This window comes from Centroberyx gerrardi, chromosome 2 (genome assembly GCF_048128805.1).
Source record: "Centroberyx gerrardi isolate f3 chromosome 2, fCenGer3.hap1.cur.20231027, whole genome shotgun sequence".
In the NCBI taxonomy this organism is placed as follows: domain Eukaryota; kingdom Metazoa; phylum Chordata; class Actinopteri; order Beryciformes; family Berycidae; genus Centroberyx; species Centroberyx gerrardi.
In genome coordinates this window covers 17,828,514-17,844,023 of record NC_135998.1, presented here as the reverse complement: position 1 = coordinate 17,844,023, position 15,510 = coordinate 17,828,514, and the positions used below count along the sequence as shown (strand labels likewise).

The window sequence follows — 15,510 nt, the reverse complement described above, 5'->3', positions numbered from 1 at the left end:
CTGGCTCTTATCAAGCTACCGCTCCAAGTCCTCTGGAGTAGGCTAGAGGCTTTGGCTGACATCATGGCAGTTTGTCACAGTAACCTAAATTTGGAAACAAGTCCACCTTTTCATACCATTCAGTTTAAAATATAACGTCCCTGTATTGGCTTACACCCAGACCACGACCATCCTTACACATATCTTCGTTTTTTTTTTAGCCTCATCGTTATATATATATCCATTATTTGTGCCCAGCCAGTTCTCTAATGGACTGCCATGATGGTGCCAGCCACGGTTGCTAGGAGACTGTGACACAACTGCAAAGCCTCTATTTTATTTTTAGACAGTTGTGGTCATGCGCGAGATGATTTCCCACCCCTACGCTGTTCCTGTCTAGAGGACACAGGCCGGAACATGATGTGAATTATCTGGATAGTTAAATGCGTGATCTTTGACGGACGCCCATAGAGGTTATAGGAAAAACAATCGGCGTTGGTTCATTCCTGAGAAAAGCCCAGTCCACTTTACATAATTTCGCACGAATAATTAGCTGCATGATATTTACTATAATCGTCGTTTAAAAAATACACTGATCTAAACCACAGAAAACAAAAAAGTCATCATAATAAAACAGTGTAAACACCCAATCCAGTCTTTCGAAGCCCACCCGCAGATCCCTTTTAAATGGAAATGAATCATCGTCTAGGTTTAATTAAAAGTATTACAATATAATTTCTATATCCAGTTGTTAATGTTGTGTATTTTGTACTGTAGACGTCAAGCCTGTTATCACTCGGTCAGTTTTGAAGGCAGCCAGCAGAGGGCGACAGGGAGTGAAGACTTTCCCAACACAGAGGCTGGTTTCTAGCGCAAGTTGCACCAGACTGAGAGGAACTATTTCACTCTGTGCTGTGGTTTACGGCGGATATTTACAGTCATTGTCGCTTTCCTCGTTGAAAAGTAAGTCGCCACAACTGTATGTAACACAGCGTAATCGAGGAAAGTTTTGCAACTGAAGCACAGCTTGTTTTTCTTTTAGTTAGCCAGTTGAATATTATGCTAAGCTAACTTGTTGGGTTCAGTCACTCAGCAGCAGCTAATGTTAGCTTCCCTTGTTTCACGGCAGGTGCAATTCATTTATTGCCTGCTAGATGACTATCAAGATACTGGATTGTGATAAGAAGCTGTTCTGTTATGAAAAAATACCTTTTGCCAAGTTTGGTAATGGAGCGAGGTAACCACTGGTAGATGAGCCAAGTAGAAAGTATTGTTAGCTTGTTGGCTAACATCAGTTGTCATCATGAATTCCTTGGTTGTCGCTAGCAAATGTGGAGCGACCTGTTGTCTCAAGAGATGCGCACTATTATTGAATGTCTGTCTGAACAATAGGAGTTTTTTTCTCACAGTGGAATAGCTTGTCAAAGGTCTTTGGTTTTCCTCAGATCCGGGGATCGTCTGTGTAAGAGGTACCAAAACATTTGCACCTCACAGCCACGGTTCTCGCAACTACGGTGTGACAGAAATCAAACAGCGGGATGTTCAACCCACACATCCATCAGCAGCAGCAGCAGCAACAACAGCAACAGCAACAGTTTCACCAACACCTGCGGCAGCTGCAGCAACTTTTCCAGCAGCAGCCTCCACCTCCTCCGCCGCAGCCGCCTCCAGCGCATCATGTGGCCCATCACCACCACCAGGCACAGCGGTAAGAGCGGTAACTCGAGGTCGGGGATTAGCGAGGCCCGCTGGATCAAACAAATACTGTTGGCAGCTGCTGCTTTGGTAGCGCTGCCATAACAAATGGCATTGTGCAGTTTTGGGATAATAACAAATTAAATACTGTTGCACAGCATTTTGATTTAAACTTAATATTTTCCCAGCTTGGCAACACAGGGATATTTGATCACAATTTGATATTTAATCACATTTTTTTTGTATTTTTTTTTTTTACTAGTAGTCAATGAATTAATCCCTTTGTTCGCGCCAGTGTGGCCAAAACATCCAGGCAAATCTCTGGGAGTTTGACTAATGTGTCCTTTAAAAAATACTAATGCAATGTGTGTCGAGATGGGCGAGACAAGTCCAGCCGGTCAGCTGGGCGGACCTGCGCCTGTTTAAATAACGTTAACCTGGATATCTGTGGGTCCTAGTCCATGGTTTGTTGGTTTGTTATTGGTGCCAAAGCAAAATGTTGACTAGAACCACATGCCCAGTATCCTTCCTTCAAATGTCAAATAGTGTTGTGTGATTTCTAAAGCCATTAAGGAAAGTAAGTTAGGTGATTTCTGATAAAGGCCAGTCCATGTTGACAGAGCTGCTGTCACTCTGCCAGGGTCAGGACTTCAGCCTGGAAAAAGAGTTGAAAGTATTCATAATCAGAGTGCAGGTATCCATGTCCAGTGGCCTATTGAACTGATTCAGTGCCTTTGCATGCAGACATGGTGATTTCTAAAATGCAAACTAATGTGGTATGCAATAAACAGAGCCTTATTTTGGAGGTCAGTGTTGTGGAGCAGAACTGCACAGTTACAGTGAGGTTATTGAAATTTACAGTTTACAGCCCACCTTGCTTACCTTTTAAACACACTGTTGCAGAGATTTGACCTGCTAGTAGCCCATATCAATTGGTTTCGTTGTGTGTGAAATAAATGTCCAGGTTTGTCATAAGGCAGAACAACTCTGCTTTGGTTGGTCGGGGATAGACCTTTTTGTTGAAAAAAAAGAGAATTCACTTCATGATTGCATGATAGTGAGAGAGTTTTAAACTCATCAGCATAAACCAATCTCAAATTAAATTTGTGTATAAAAAGGATGTAAATGGACCTGCTTCATTACCTATTGTAGCAGATTATCCATGTTTATCCACTTTATACAGCACAATGGCACAACAGCACAACCACATTAATTTCAATAGGCGGCATGTTAATGACTGTGTGTGTGTGAAGTCGTCTCTGGATGAAATATCGGTGCCACCAAATTTGTGACTAATTGCAGAGTCCTGCAATTAGCATGGCAGCATCATTGATTGCCTGCACTTTGCTGCAAATCTCAGTGAGTTTCTAGTTTTTCTGACGTTTAATTATTTATGGTGTAATGATTGGTTGGAGTAACGATGCATATTGATTCTCTCCTGTGTATTTGCTGCCCAGAGCCATCTCCGTGCCGCCCCAGGCAGCCCCTCCCCCCAGGATGGTCAACCTGTGCCAGGCTACTCAGACGACCATCATCGCCCCCAACCCCATGCTGCAGGGGGCGTTACTGATGCAACAGATGCAGGGTAAAACTAGAATTACAGCTTAAAGACAGTAGCAACAGACAGTAGCTAAACCCCTGCATAAATTAACACAACCTAATCAGTGTTTGGAGAGAAACTGCATTAGGGGGAGAGGTTTTATCGCTCAGTTTCAAAGCTGATCTATTTAAAGCATGAAAGCATGAAATCAACCAATTTTCAAAGGTCAGTAATTTTATGTGACTAATCCTGCCTTGCCTCCTTTCCCTGCATTTATGTGATCCAACCCATCTGTCTCACATCATGCTCTCCTACCATCCAGGTAACATGCGGGGCTTTGCGATGGGCGGACAGCAGTTCCGTCAGTTCTATACGGCGGGGGCCCGGTCCTCCCTGCTCGGACCCGTTCCCATGGGCATGGCCATCAAGAACCCCATGATGGGCTTCCCAGCCGCTCGACACTTCCACCCCCATGCTCGCTACTACAATAACACCACCTCCTCCTCTTCCGCCTCCTCCACCACCACCACGGTAATTACTAGGACGCCGTTATTCTGCTGTTTATCTGCTGAATGGAATATGGATGTGTGTGATCTAGTCCAGGGAGCGGCAACGATGTGCCATGGATGCCCAAGACTATGTAGGTTTTCATTCCAGCCAAACACTACACCAGGGTCGGCTGATTGGACAAATCCATTGAGGACTGGCAATACACTGAATCCGCCAGTGTAAATACCGTTTTCTGTTTATATCCGTTGCCCAACCTTACACTACACCGGCTGATTTCACTGATAAATTCCCTCCTCTGGCTGAAGGTGTGCTAATGGTGTAGTGCTTTAGTGTTTGATTGGAATGAAAACCTGCAGACTCTCGGCCCTTGTGGTTTCCCATCATTCCTCTAGTCTGTCACGGCTCTATGGTGCGAGCATTTTGCTTGCATTTGCACAGAAAAATAGACATGCTAAGGAGAAACCAAATGAGAGTGCTTGTGCAAATTTAGAGCGAGAGTGCTGCTGGATCTATTACAGCCAGTATGTAGTTTTTCTAGGCTCTGCTGCTATGGTCACTACGCTTGAACATTGTTGATAAAACTACAGTTCCTTAATTCAACAAGTGAGTAAAACACTAATCAGACCCTTTTTAATATAAGCCCAACAAGGAGTGTGTGTCAGAGGAAGATGAATGAGTGAGGAATGCTTTGATGGTGCCAGTTGGCTTTAATGAGTTAAGAGGCAAAGGTAGTAAGGAAAACCGATTTGAGGTTGCGCTATGTGAAGCTGAAGTGAAATGACACTATGGACATTATGGTGGTTGTTTGTTGGTTTCAAGTCCTGGCTTTGAACTAAGAGTTGGCTCTAAGGGAGACAACCAGCTTACAAGACTGTTGTCAAACTGGCTCCAGTAGGTGACAAAAGATGGGAGACTGTGCATGATTCAAAAGCCAAAAAGATTTTTTATTTAAATGAAACTCATTTGAATAACAGAAAAACTGTGCTGCTACCACCGTGTGCAACAACTAGGCTCAGGATAATGCATACAGAGTGGAGCCTCCCTAGACTTTACTGTGTAATGTGCCTGACAAACTAATGTCAACCCCAGTCTTCATGCGATTACTGGTGGGGAATACTCAACTGTTGCCTCTCACCAGCCACAAAGATATGTAACCAGAAACGAAATGATGATTAGCGCTGAATTATGGTGACATTTGAGTCGTGTAAATAACTTGCAGTAAAACCAAGAAGGAGCTTATCTTTCTGAAATTTAGGAAGCAATAATCAGTATTCTGACAACCTGCATACACCCAAACATATTTTTTTCTTAATGCACAATCAAAATCAATTATATCCAGTTCTGACATGTTCTACACTGTCTCTTATTGGGCCAGTGTTGATCCCAACTTTGTATAAACTAGCCAGGTCACTGTTCATGTCTCTGTAATCCCGCTGTCTGGCTGTGTGTGCAGGACTTTGCAGCTCGGCAGACAGACAGGAAGAGGGACAATGAGCAGAGGGCAGCGGGGACTGCAGACGGCCAACCAGCAGCCAGCAGCACCAGTGACGCCAACGACAAAGCTGAAACAGGTACAGCCGCAGTCCAGCAGGCACACCAAGCTGCTGTTAACCGCTTTCTGTGTCAGGCACCTCAGGATTCAACATGAGCTAAGTGTCATAGATATGTCACATGTTTACATTCCTTGTGCCTTTGCCTCCACAAAATGCTATAAAGTAGAATACTTGATTGAAGATTTCTTTTTGTGAGTTATGTTTTTTGTTTGTTCCCAAATTTGATTTTACAATGTCTGTGATGGAAGGCTAGAGGGAATCTGTAACCTCTGAAAGAAAGAATTATCACTTACTGTTCTACCCTCAATCTAGGATTTTAGTTATTTGGCCACTTTGACGAGATAAACTATGGCTTTAGTGTTCTTAGGAGAATGTGTGTGAAAAGGCAGCGGTGCAGCTAGCAGTGTGTTTGTGTGTAACCCACAGATGGAGCGGTGGAAGGAGCAGACGGGCCCACACAGCCTGCGGAGGAGACAATAGAAGAACCTGCAGTCAAGAAGCAGAGGACAGAGGAGTACTGCCACTATTTTTATTTCTGTTTCAGATTGTTTCCCAGGGTTTTGACTGGTCATGGATGTTTGAGAGGTGTATCCCAGACTGGAAAACTCAGGGAATTTTATAAATTACAAAATCGGTCACAGTTGCATACCAAAAAGTATCTTACGATTTGTTTCACACATTTATTGCATTAGATGGTAGGGCTGCACATATAGAGCGAAAAGTATAATCCTGATTATTTTGCTAGATATTGCAATCATGATTATTAATCACAATTATTATTCCTGATGATTTTAGGAATTGATTTAATTTTTCTAGCACTTTTTGCATCTTATATAAATAAACAGAAATGCTATCTCCTCTGTTCCTAAACGACTATATTTGCCCACCCCTTTCCTCCCTCTGTGTCTCTTGTTCTGTCTCTCTCTCAGGCCAGAGGAGCCCAAGGAACAGCCTGTTTCTGAGATTATTACTATTGCAGAGACTGATGAGGGAGTCCTTTCTCCAGAGTGTAACAACGACACAGAGGATGGCCAGCCTGATGGTAAAAAAAGAAAACAGACAAACCTAATGATCAGTTTAGAGAGTTAAGCATTAATCTCTAAATGTAGTGCAGCTTGGGTCTGTTGAGTTGAACGCCCATGTTTGTGCTGGTCTCTCTTGTCCTTGTCCCAGACTGCATCATCCTGGAGGACGGGGGCTCCACAGCAGGATCTGAGGCTGTTGAGGCGCTGGAGGAGAGCAGAGCTGCTGAGGTGAGACGAGCCTCGAGCCACACTGGACACTGCAGCCACTCTCATTTTGTCACTGTATCTCGTGGGATACAATTTAAACACACGGTGTGCAGTGTAATATTTTTAATGGATGGCCACTGGTTGAGAAGTACACAATAAGTGGAACGAGGTCTGGTTTGCAACACCTCTCTGTAGGTGCACAGTGAGTCGTCCGCCCCGTCACCGTCTGGCAAGCTGAGTGAGGAAAGCCAGCCGGTTAACTTGGACCCAGAGGAGACACCAGAGGAGACACCAGAGGAGACACCAGAGGAGACACCAGAGGAGACACCAGAGGAGACACCAGAGGAGACACCAGAGGAGACACCAGATGAAACCCCAGAGGAGACACCAGAGGAGACACCAGAGGGCAAAGATGCCCCTTTGGCCCCAGCAGACAACCAGGAGGAAGGCAAGGAGGGTGCGGTGGAGGGAGCCAACAAGTTCTACTGCTACCTCTGCAGTATTACCTGCCACAACCAGCAAGTAGGTAGAACACAGATACACACAGAGGGAGTGTGATGGACTCTTGTGGAGTGGAGGAGAGTAGAGCGCAGCACTGGACTTGTGTGTGTATATATCTTATGTATGTCATATATACTGTATACACATCATGGGAATGCACAAAAGGCTGTGAAAGTCATAATGATTACATTTTCTGATTGTATAACTTTCATTTTCACTCCTGTGTTTTGTTCTGTGTTTTCAGAACTTCAGGAGTCATATGAATGGCATTTCCCACCAGCAGAGGATGATGGAGATCCAGCACATGAGCAACGCCTGCCTGGTCACCCTGCTGCCCCGAGTCCAGGAGTCTCTACAGGGAGCGCAAAGAGACGGGTCGGTGTTACACACACACACACACATATATAGAGATACGCATTTGGCTTCTTTACTGTATTCTGATGGTGGGCGCTGTTTGAAAACAGCAGAATAGTTTGAGAGAAAGTTGAGAGATCATGCTATTGATTTTATGCCTCTTGATGATGTGTGCACTTCTGAAGTTATGTGTACTAGCCTTTGACATATTTTCTTGAAATAAATAATTGAACTGAGAAATTGAATGCAACACAAGTGAATATAGGGTGTTTCAATAACCATTTATAGGTATTTGTGAAAGTTAATGGGGTATGCAGTTTATTTCTTTTGTGCCCAGGCAAATATTTTGAGTTAAATTTAGGGAAGTATTTGTAAACGAACCCCCTGACCCTTGCGTGTCTTGATTAATTTGTGTCTGTATTATTTACAGAGAGAAAAGACCAGGCCTGCAGCGCTGGTGTGCCACCTGTCAAACCCACTTCACCAGTAACGTCATGGACCACCGCCGCACCGTGGAGCACAAAGTGAGAGGCTGCTCGCTTTACAGTTTGTCCATGCTAGCATGGACAAAAATATTAACATACTGTTGATGTTGGGTACAGAAACTTCCACTTTTGTATTCACTTAATTACAGGGCTAGGCGATAATTCAATATTATCGTTTATCACTTTTCAGTGGAATCATATTGTGATGATATGGTGATTTTGGGATATCGTGACAAATGTGACAAATTTTATTTATTATTTGATGTTTGACATCACACCTTAACATTACTATTTGAGTCAATGGGATGAACATTTAATTACTTAAAATGTGATTTTGCATACGTGAGCCATATCGTGATATATATTGATATAGAAAAGAATCCTTATGATTATCATGATATTGATTTCAACCATATCGCCCAGCCTTACTTAATTACACGTACAAAAATGGCTAATGAGGATATCTCATTGCATTAAATTAGAACACAGGCCTTGAGAAAAGTAAAATAAGGCCTGGGAACTTTTTGAAAATGACTGATGGCGTTGAAAGTGCTTAATTTTTATTCAAATGTCGCTACCAAATTCAGCAGTGTGCCCCAGCTCTCTGGATCAGCACTTCCCAGGCTTAACATGAAGGATCTCACCATGAGGCTCTATGAGTCTAACTCTTACCCCAAAACATGACCATTTGGAGTCCTTGAATTCCACCAAACAAGACCTTGAAAGTCATTGAGAAGTCCTTAAATTTGCTGTCCAAGTGGGTGCGGGAACCCTGTTGGAATAATCATGATGATCTGGTGTCCGTCCCGCCGCAGCTCGCCAGTCGAACAGCAAGCCCCTCCTGCACAGTCTGCAAGAAACACTTCAGGACCTCCCAGCTGTTTGTGGAGCACATGCAGTCCCAGGAGCACAAGCAGAGAGTGGAGGAGGTATCTTGTGTGTCTGTGTGTCTATGTGTGTGTGTTCCCAATTTAAGACATTGTGTTTTCCCGTAGGTGAGGATGAATTAAAGTGTTTTCCTTGCCACACTGGTGCACCTCCTCACTCGGTTCTTCTTGCTGCTGACTAGCTTCAGGAATCGGAGGGTTCAGATGCCTTGGCCAAGCTGTCTGCCATGGACACCGAGGGCTTTCTGGTGGACGAGGAAGAGGAGGAGGACAGTGAAGTGGAAGAGGGAGACGAAGGACAGAGGAATGATGGAGACCAAGGAAGCTCCTACAAACAGGTCAAGCATCTCTTTGCTTCCATAATATGCTTTGTGGGAGCTGTGAGTTTATCTACAAATTAGTTGCAATTTCTGTCACCCTCTAGTGGTCAGAAAGTTTTGCTTATTGCAGCTTTAAAGTTGGTGAATTTAGTATAATTTGGTTGTACAATGTGTCTGTGGTGTCCTCGTACAGGATGGCTGGTCCTCCCTGACAGAAGTGACCCTAAAGGACATGGCGGATGATGAGCAGTATGACCCCGACACGGTGTACGGTGAGTGACGAGCTCTCGCCTTTCACAGCACCCACCAACTCCTAATTCTTCAGTGATCACAGCTAAATTAATCTTCCTCTGTTCTCCTACCTTTTTCGTGTTTTTTTTTTTTGTGTGTTCCTGATCACATTCCTTATTATTCTGTAAATATGTCTGAGTGAATTTTTGTCTTTGATCTTCTTCACCCCAGGATCCAGTTTTTTACTTCCAGTGGCTGGCTTTCTCTGCCGTCTCTGCAACAAGTTCTACCATTTTGAGTCGTCGGCCCTTCACTCCCACTGCAAATCCCTCAAGCACTTTGAGAACCTCAAGGTTAGTTTTCATGACTTTTTGTGTTGTCTCCATGTTCCTCATTCACACTGAATGAGGGGCTAGCTGGTGTTATTTGTTATCTGTGGCACTCACCAAATGAAATGTCTGTGATTCTTTTGATATTTTGTGTCAAGCATTTTGAGAGATCGCCTTGGCTGTAGCTTGCTTACTGTTGTATTGATTCTGACTAGTGAACTGCCAAGCTTCAATCCAATCATATCTAAGCTCTCAAAATGCCAGTCTGCATTACTCTACATGTAAGACTGATATGCACCAATGTGTGTATATGCTTAAGAACTTCCCAGAAGCTAAATGCAGTATTTTTTATGCTGTCTCTTCTCAGAAGTACAGAGCCTTGCACAGCCAAAATGATGAAGCTATAGCATCTTCCAGAGAATCTCTCATCGCCAGCAACTCTGCGGAAAACTTCAGGCCCGTAACAGAAACCATCACAGACTGTTTGGATGGAAACAGCAACCACAGTGTCTCTGATTCTAATCCCGCCTCCGGTGAGATGGATTTAGTGACCAACCTCCAGGCCATGCAGCCGATCGTTACGATCACCCGACTGAAGCTGCTGCCAGACGCCCAGCAAGACGAGAAACAACCAGCGCCCGCCTCAGCCCCGCAGGACCTCCCCACCACCTCAGACACCGACACCGGCTGCACAGACCAGGACCTCAGCCTCCACACCTTGGAGGAGGAGGCCGCGTCCCAGGCCTCTGTCGTTCAGGAGAGTCCGGCCGAGCTGCCTGACGTCAAGGGAGAGGAGCCGGACTCACAGCCAGCGGTGGCCGACGAAAACGTTAAGGAAGAGGAGGAGAAAGAAGCTTCTGCTGCACCAGGGAAGAAGGCCAGCACAGGGAAGGCAAAAGCCACACCCAAAAGGAGGTCAGGGAGGGCGACTTGCAGACGCTGAGTCACAGGAAAGACGGGGAACGAGAGGAAACTCGGTACAATCGCGACCTTAGGACAGGATTTTCAGTATGGGAAGAGGATCTACCATGCGCTCTTTCATGGATCACAGACCAAGAAGTGAACGACCCAGCTTCTCCATATTGTTGGAATTTTTAATTAAACACATACCCACAAATATGATGGGTATACAGTATGGAACATGACTGTTAAGCAGAACAGCGAGGGGAAAACCTCTCGTGTGAATTGCTCTCCCAGGGTGGGAAATTAACACCTGCCACCCATCAAATGCAGGTAAAAATCATCAGTGGTGGGTAAGCCTCTTGACTTTGCCAGCCAGTTAGAAAACTGTGTCCAAAGCCCCAGCCTCACCATTAGATTACAGTAAGATGAGATGATATTATAGCATGTATAAGTCTCTCAGTGCCATTAACAGGAAAACCAATTTGTTATTTTCAGTGTTCCAAAAATTCCAAAAAGTTGGTAAATTCATGTCAAGTTTGTTTTTAGTTTGCAAGTCCCCCACTTGCTTTTAAATTGGTGTATGGTTTTTCTACCTGCCAGAATAATAAGGTATTGCATAGTTGTATTGTAATTCTTCTTGGCCCCTAAAATGAAAAACAGTTTTTTTTTAAATGGGGCTGGTTGAAAAACAAGAGTGGCTGGTAGATTTTGGTAATCCACTCCACTGGCTGGCTGACCAAAAAGTTAATTTCCCACCCTGCTGTCCTGAAGGATCAGGAGGACGATGAGGAACTGACGGTCAGTCTCTGCTAGTTCACTAGCTCGCTAAATGAATGATGCTAACATAATTTAACCTACAAGTGTAGAAGACTATGTTGATGATGGAATAGTCAAGACATTTTCCGCGTTGCTAACCAAGTAGCACAAGCTTGTAGTGAGATGAGATGTAGAATGTAACAGCTCTGTCGAACCAAATTAAGTGTTTGAGCAGGTGACAACTTTGTTTAAAAAAAATTGACAAGTAAAATGGTACTTTTGCTTGAGTGTTGATCAATGCTGAATCTTGAATCTGATCCTAGCTTTGTTGAAGTATACATTGTCCTTGACATTTTATCATCCTTGATATTTTTATTATTTCTAGAAATTTGAGGTTCAAGATGTGTTTTGGGCAAAACTGTTGTCAGCAGCTGCTGCCTTCTCATTATAACTGTACTACTGCACAAATTCTTGCTGGCCTACTTGTTCAGCCTAAATCCCAAGGCAATTGGAAAGCTTGTTTGTATTATGAAGCTAAGAAACCCAACACATGGTGTAGGAATCGACTGCAAAATGGCTCTAAACCCTTCTTCACCTGCACACCATCATGTGAAAATAGATGTAGGCTATTCTTTATGGGAGCTCTTAGATCAGGTTGTGGCAGCACTGCAGCAGGCAACTTCATCAACATATCAGTAACGCAACAAGAGAATTGCTTCTGCTAAGAACCAGGCTCTGAATTCAAACTATACAAGCTGTGCCCCAGGAATTCAACTAAGCTACTCATGCATTTCCAAAAGGTTGTGCTGTATCTCAAGTATTGCTTTTATCGAAACTGGAAAGCTTGTTAATCAGATAGTCAAGTAGCATGTTTGCAATGTAAGGCAAGCATATGCTGCTTGCTATCATGAGTTGATTCTCAATGCAATCTGTAACTTTCATTTTAATTTCCCAAGGAGCAAAACAAAACCACTCAAATCAAAACAACTATTAAAAATGGCTAGTCTGCATTTTATGAGAACCTAAACTTAAATGACTAGAGGTGTTTTTTTCCTGAAAGATAGATTGCATCTTCAAAAAAAAAAAAAAAAAAAGACCACAATTCTGTCCTCCAGATTGAACCTTTTTAAAGATAAAAGCATTAGCATTGAATAGATGCTCTTTGGCATGGAGTGTATCTAACAGGAGTAAATGGGTTTTGTTCAGTTGGAAATGTTTCCCATGGCCAGTTGTCGAGTTTGGCTACACTTGAACAAATTAATCCTCCCTTTTATATTTCCCCGGACTTAAAGCAATGGCATATCGACTGGATAAAGACGCTTCCACAAGCATTCACAACACAGACAGATTGTATGAGTTTGTAGTACTTTGTGCTTGTTTTCCTCCATTTTATTGTTGCATTGATTTTTTTTTTTTCTTATTTAAGTTGTATTTGTTCCTATACACTGGACAGGTGGAATCACAGTTTTTGAGTTGAATGGTCCCAATATCAATTTCATGTAAAAGATCATGATAAAGTGTCTGTTGGCATTTAATGTAGCAAACCTAGGATCCTTTTAACCCGCAGCTCTGATTACAAGCACCAATAATATACAATATAATAATTGAACCCATAGTTACAGATTATACAAATGCATTTCAGCAGTCACATGTCACCACCAGGCATAGATGAGGATGCATTTGTTCTTTCTTCATGACCAGTAAAGCCGTTTTGGAGACATTTTATCCTAACGATAGAGACTGATATTTAAAACCACGGTAGACTGACAACCTATGTAGCGATCCCTTGTTGTCATAGTGACCGCTGTCACTTGATCAGTGTCACGTTACGTTTTGTCTGAAGGAACAAGGAGGGAAAAAAATGTTGCCGGTTGTAGCCTAAATTGTGCACAGTGCAGTGAAGAGAGCGGTGTCTGGAGCTGCGGCGAGGTCGTCTTCTTCCCGTCTGGCTCTGAAACAGAAAGGAACGGGAGAGAAACAGACATCTAAAGGATCATTTCAAACAAAGCTGTACGTTTCTTATTGTATTTTTATTCAGCAACTGACAAAACTGAGATGAACAAACAAAGTGATGTTTTCTAACTGCTGGAAGTTTCATGTATTTTTGGATGTTTGTTTTCTGTTTTGGGGTCATTTTAATTTATATTAAAATGTCTGACAATTCCCATACTTTGACAGTTGCAGCGTCTCTACTTGATATTGTAACTTTTTGGTATTTGGCTGTATTTTCCAGCACTGTAGATATACACAAACACTATTTTCAGACTGCTTCACTAACGTGTCAAGAACAGCAGGATCATGAAAATGAACAGGACAACAGGGCATAAATTTGCACTCTCATACTGCACAAACAATATCTATAATACATTGTCTTAGAACTGGCAGACATCTGGAAAAGTTGCAAATTTACTTTCTGGGATGAAACACAATTACACAGCTACAAAGATCAGTGACATGACACTACATGGATTCTCCATTATTTCAGATGCCCTCCCACTATGAGGAGACACTTTTAGATGATACACAGCCTGAAGAGCTAAATGAACCACTTCAGCCTGAGCAAAATGGACAGGGTGGATGGAGGGAGCCAGCTTTTAAAACAGCAACCTTTCACAGATTTAACAAGCTGGTAATGGAGTCAAACTGTGGTGTGCTTTATGGAAAATGTGTATAAAGGAGCCATCAGGAGAGTTTGACAAACCCCCCCATTCTCCTCAGGAAAAGCGAGCATCAGTGTATAAAAAAAGGAAGAGAAAACATAATCAGATTGTGTTCAGTGCAAAATGCAGCCATGGTACTTTGAAGTCTCTGTTCGTAAGGGTGCAGAGTTACAGAAAAGTTCAGACAGGCATGGACTGTGTAGATCAAGCATGAGTGTCATCGGTCCATCAGGTAGAAATCAGGATTGAAATAACTGTTATATACTCCTATCCCTTCATCTCACTGAGCACACCCAGGGTCTATCCACCCAGCTGGCCCTTCACTTCTGGTCCTCGGAGTCCACGTCCAGGTCTCCTCTGGCGGGCGGGGAGGGGTCTCCGTCCGCGGGACCGGCGGGCTCCTCCGCGGAGCCCGAACCTTGCAGCTGGGCCCTGAACTCCAGCCTGGCCTGCCGGTTGGACTCCAGCAGTTCGTGCAGTTTGCCGTTCAGGGCGTCGTTGCGCTCCTCCAGGTTGTCCAGACAGGAGTTGATCTGGTCGAGCATGGTGTTGATGGCAGCATATTCTGTCAGGGGAGAAGAGAAGGAGCTGAGGATGAGTTTGAGATGGTTTTGAAACTAAAAGATGTAGGGTGTAACAAAGCTGCGAGTCTGAATCTGTTAAGGAAGCTAGATGATAGAGGAACGGGTGACTTGTTGCAATGACTAACACTTGCTCGAGACTCAAGATCACAAGTTGCCAGACAGCAATCAATACAACTGGCTACAGTGAATGAAAACGCTAGCTCGTTACCTTCTTCGCTGAATTCATCTTCGTCGTCGATAATACCATCGTCCATTGAGATGTTGGGGTCTCCATTTGGTCCAGACATTGTTTACGTCTGTTATAATTTGCGTTTGCCTCAAATTAGTTAGTTTTATCCGGTTTAGCTTGCCAGCTAGCCCCGGCACGAGCAAGAACCCCACGTCTACGATGTGAATGCAAGTTCCACCGGGATAACGGTAACGGCTACTTGCTGTCGGTCTCGGCCCACACTTCAAATCCAAATCCAGCGATAGTGAAATAAATTGTACCGATGAATGTCTAATTTATTTTCAGATGGATTTATGTAAACCCTTAGAGCCGCAGGTGACAGATCTCCGACCGGGTAGCTTTAGATGTGACGCCATTGGCTTACGTTGAGGGTAAGTTGTTTACTGAAGCGGTGAATCATGGGAGTTTCCAAGGTGCTTCCTCCTCCTCCCGAGCAAAGATTGTTTATGCCTTTGAAGAAGAAACACTGATGCTTGTTATTTGGTCCAAATAAACCCTGGACGCTTTACCAGAAGATACATGCAACGGTATATTAAGTATGAGTAGTACTCGGTTTCGAAAACAAGACATATTGCTCAACTTTTCCGTTTTCATCGTGTATTTATTCCGCCGCAAATCACGATTACATCTGTGGTACCTGGAAATAGGGGCAGAGTGAGCGCTCTTGGTTTCCTGTCCTCTCTGTTTTTTTTCCGAGCTGTCAGATGCTGTCAGCTGACTCAGGACCCGCTGGTAGCGTCTGCCCAGTCATGTGCCAAAATG

At 43.6% G+C, this 15,510-nt stretch overlaps 2 protein-coding genes across 2 annotated transcripts; one reads left to right on the top strand and one right to left on the bottom strand.

The window, feature by feature from the left end:
* Positions 1-868: 868 nt before the first annotated feature.
* On the top strand, positions 869-13,444 carry ciz1a (cdkn1a interacting zinc finger protein 1a). The gene is made up of 16 exons (XM_071896056.2): positions 869-942; positions 1,425-1,687; positions 3,132-3,259; positions 3,537-3,745; positions 5,178-5,295; positions 5,704-5,791; positions 6,207-6,319; positions 6,451-6,530; positions 6,705-7,031; positions 7,255-7,385; positions 7,795-7,888; positions 8,665-8,778; positions 8,919-9,074; positions 9,250-9,328; positions 9,519-9,640; positions 9,984-13,444. The coding sequence occupies exons 2-16, from the start codon at positions 1,518-1,520 to the stop codon at positions 10,557-10,559; spliced, it is 2,505 nt and encodes an 834-aa protein (XP_071752157.2). The 5' UTR covers positions 869-942; positions 1,425-1,517; the 3' UTR covers positions 10,560-13,444.
* On the bottom strand, positions 12,674-15,263 carry bbln (bublin coiled coil protein). Its single transcript, XM_071896057.2, has 2 exons — positions 14,728-15,263; positions 12,674-14,500 (listed from the first exon to the last, which is right to left on the bottom strand). Exons 1-2 carry the CDS (start codon positions 14,804-14,806, stop codon positions 14,256-14,258), a joined length of 324 nt encoding a protein of 107 aa, XP_071752158.1. The 5' UTR covers positions 14,807-15,263; the 3' UTR covers positions 12,674-14,255.
* Positions 15,264-15,510: the final 247 nt, after the last annotated feature.

Coding starts and splice junctions, on each gene's coding strand:
- ciz1a (XM_071896056.2), top strand. CDS start 1,518: ATGTTCAACCCACACATCCATCAGCAGCAGCAGCAGCAACAACAGCAA. Junction 8,779..8,918: donor ACAAGCAGAGAGTGGAGGAG/GTATCTTGTGTG, acceptor GCTGCTGACTAG/CTTCAGGAATCGGAGGGTTC. Junction 9,641..9,983: donor AGCACTTTGAGAACCTCAAG/GTTAGTTTTCAT, acceptor GTCTCTTCTCAG/AAGTACAGAGCCTTGCACAG.
- bbln (XM_071896057.2), bottom strand. CDS start 14,806: ATGTCTGGACCAAATGGAGACCCCAACATCTCAATGGACGATGGTATT. Junction 14,501..14,727: donor AGATGAATTCAGCGAAGAAG/GTAACGAGCTAG, acceptor CTCCCCTGACAG/AATATGCTGCCATCAACACC.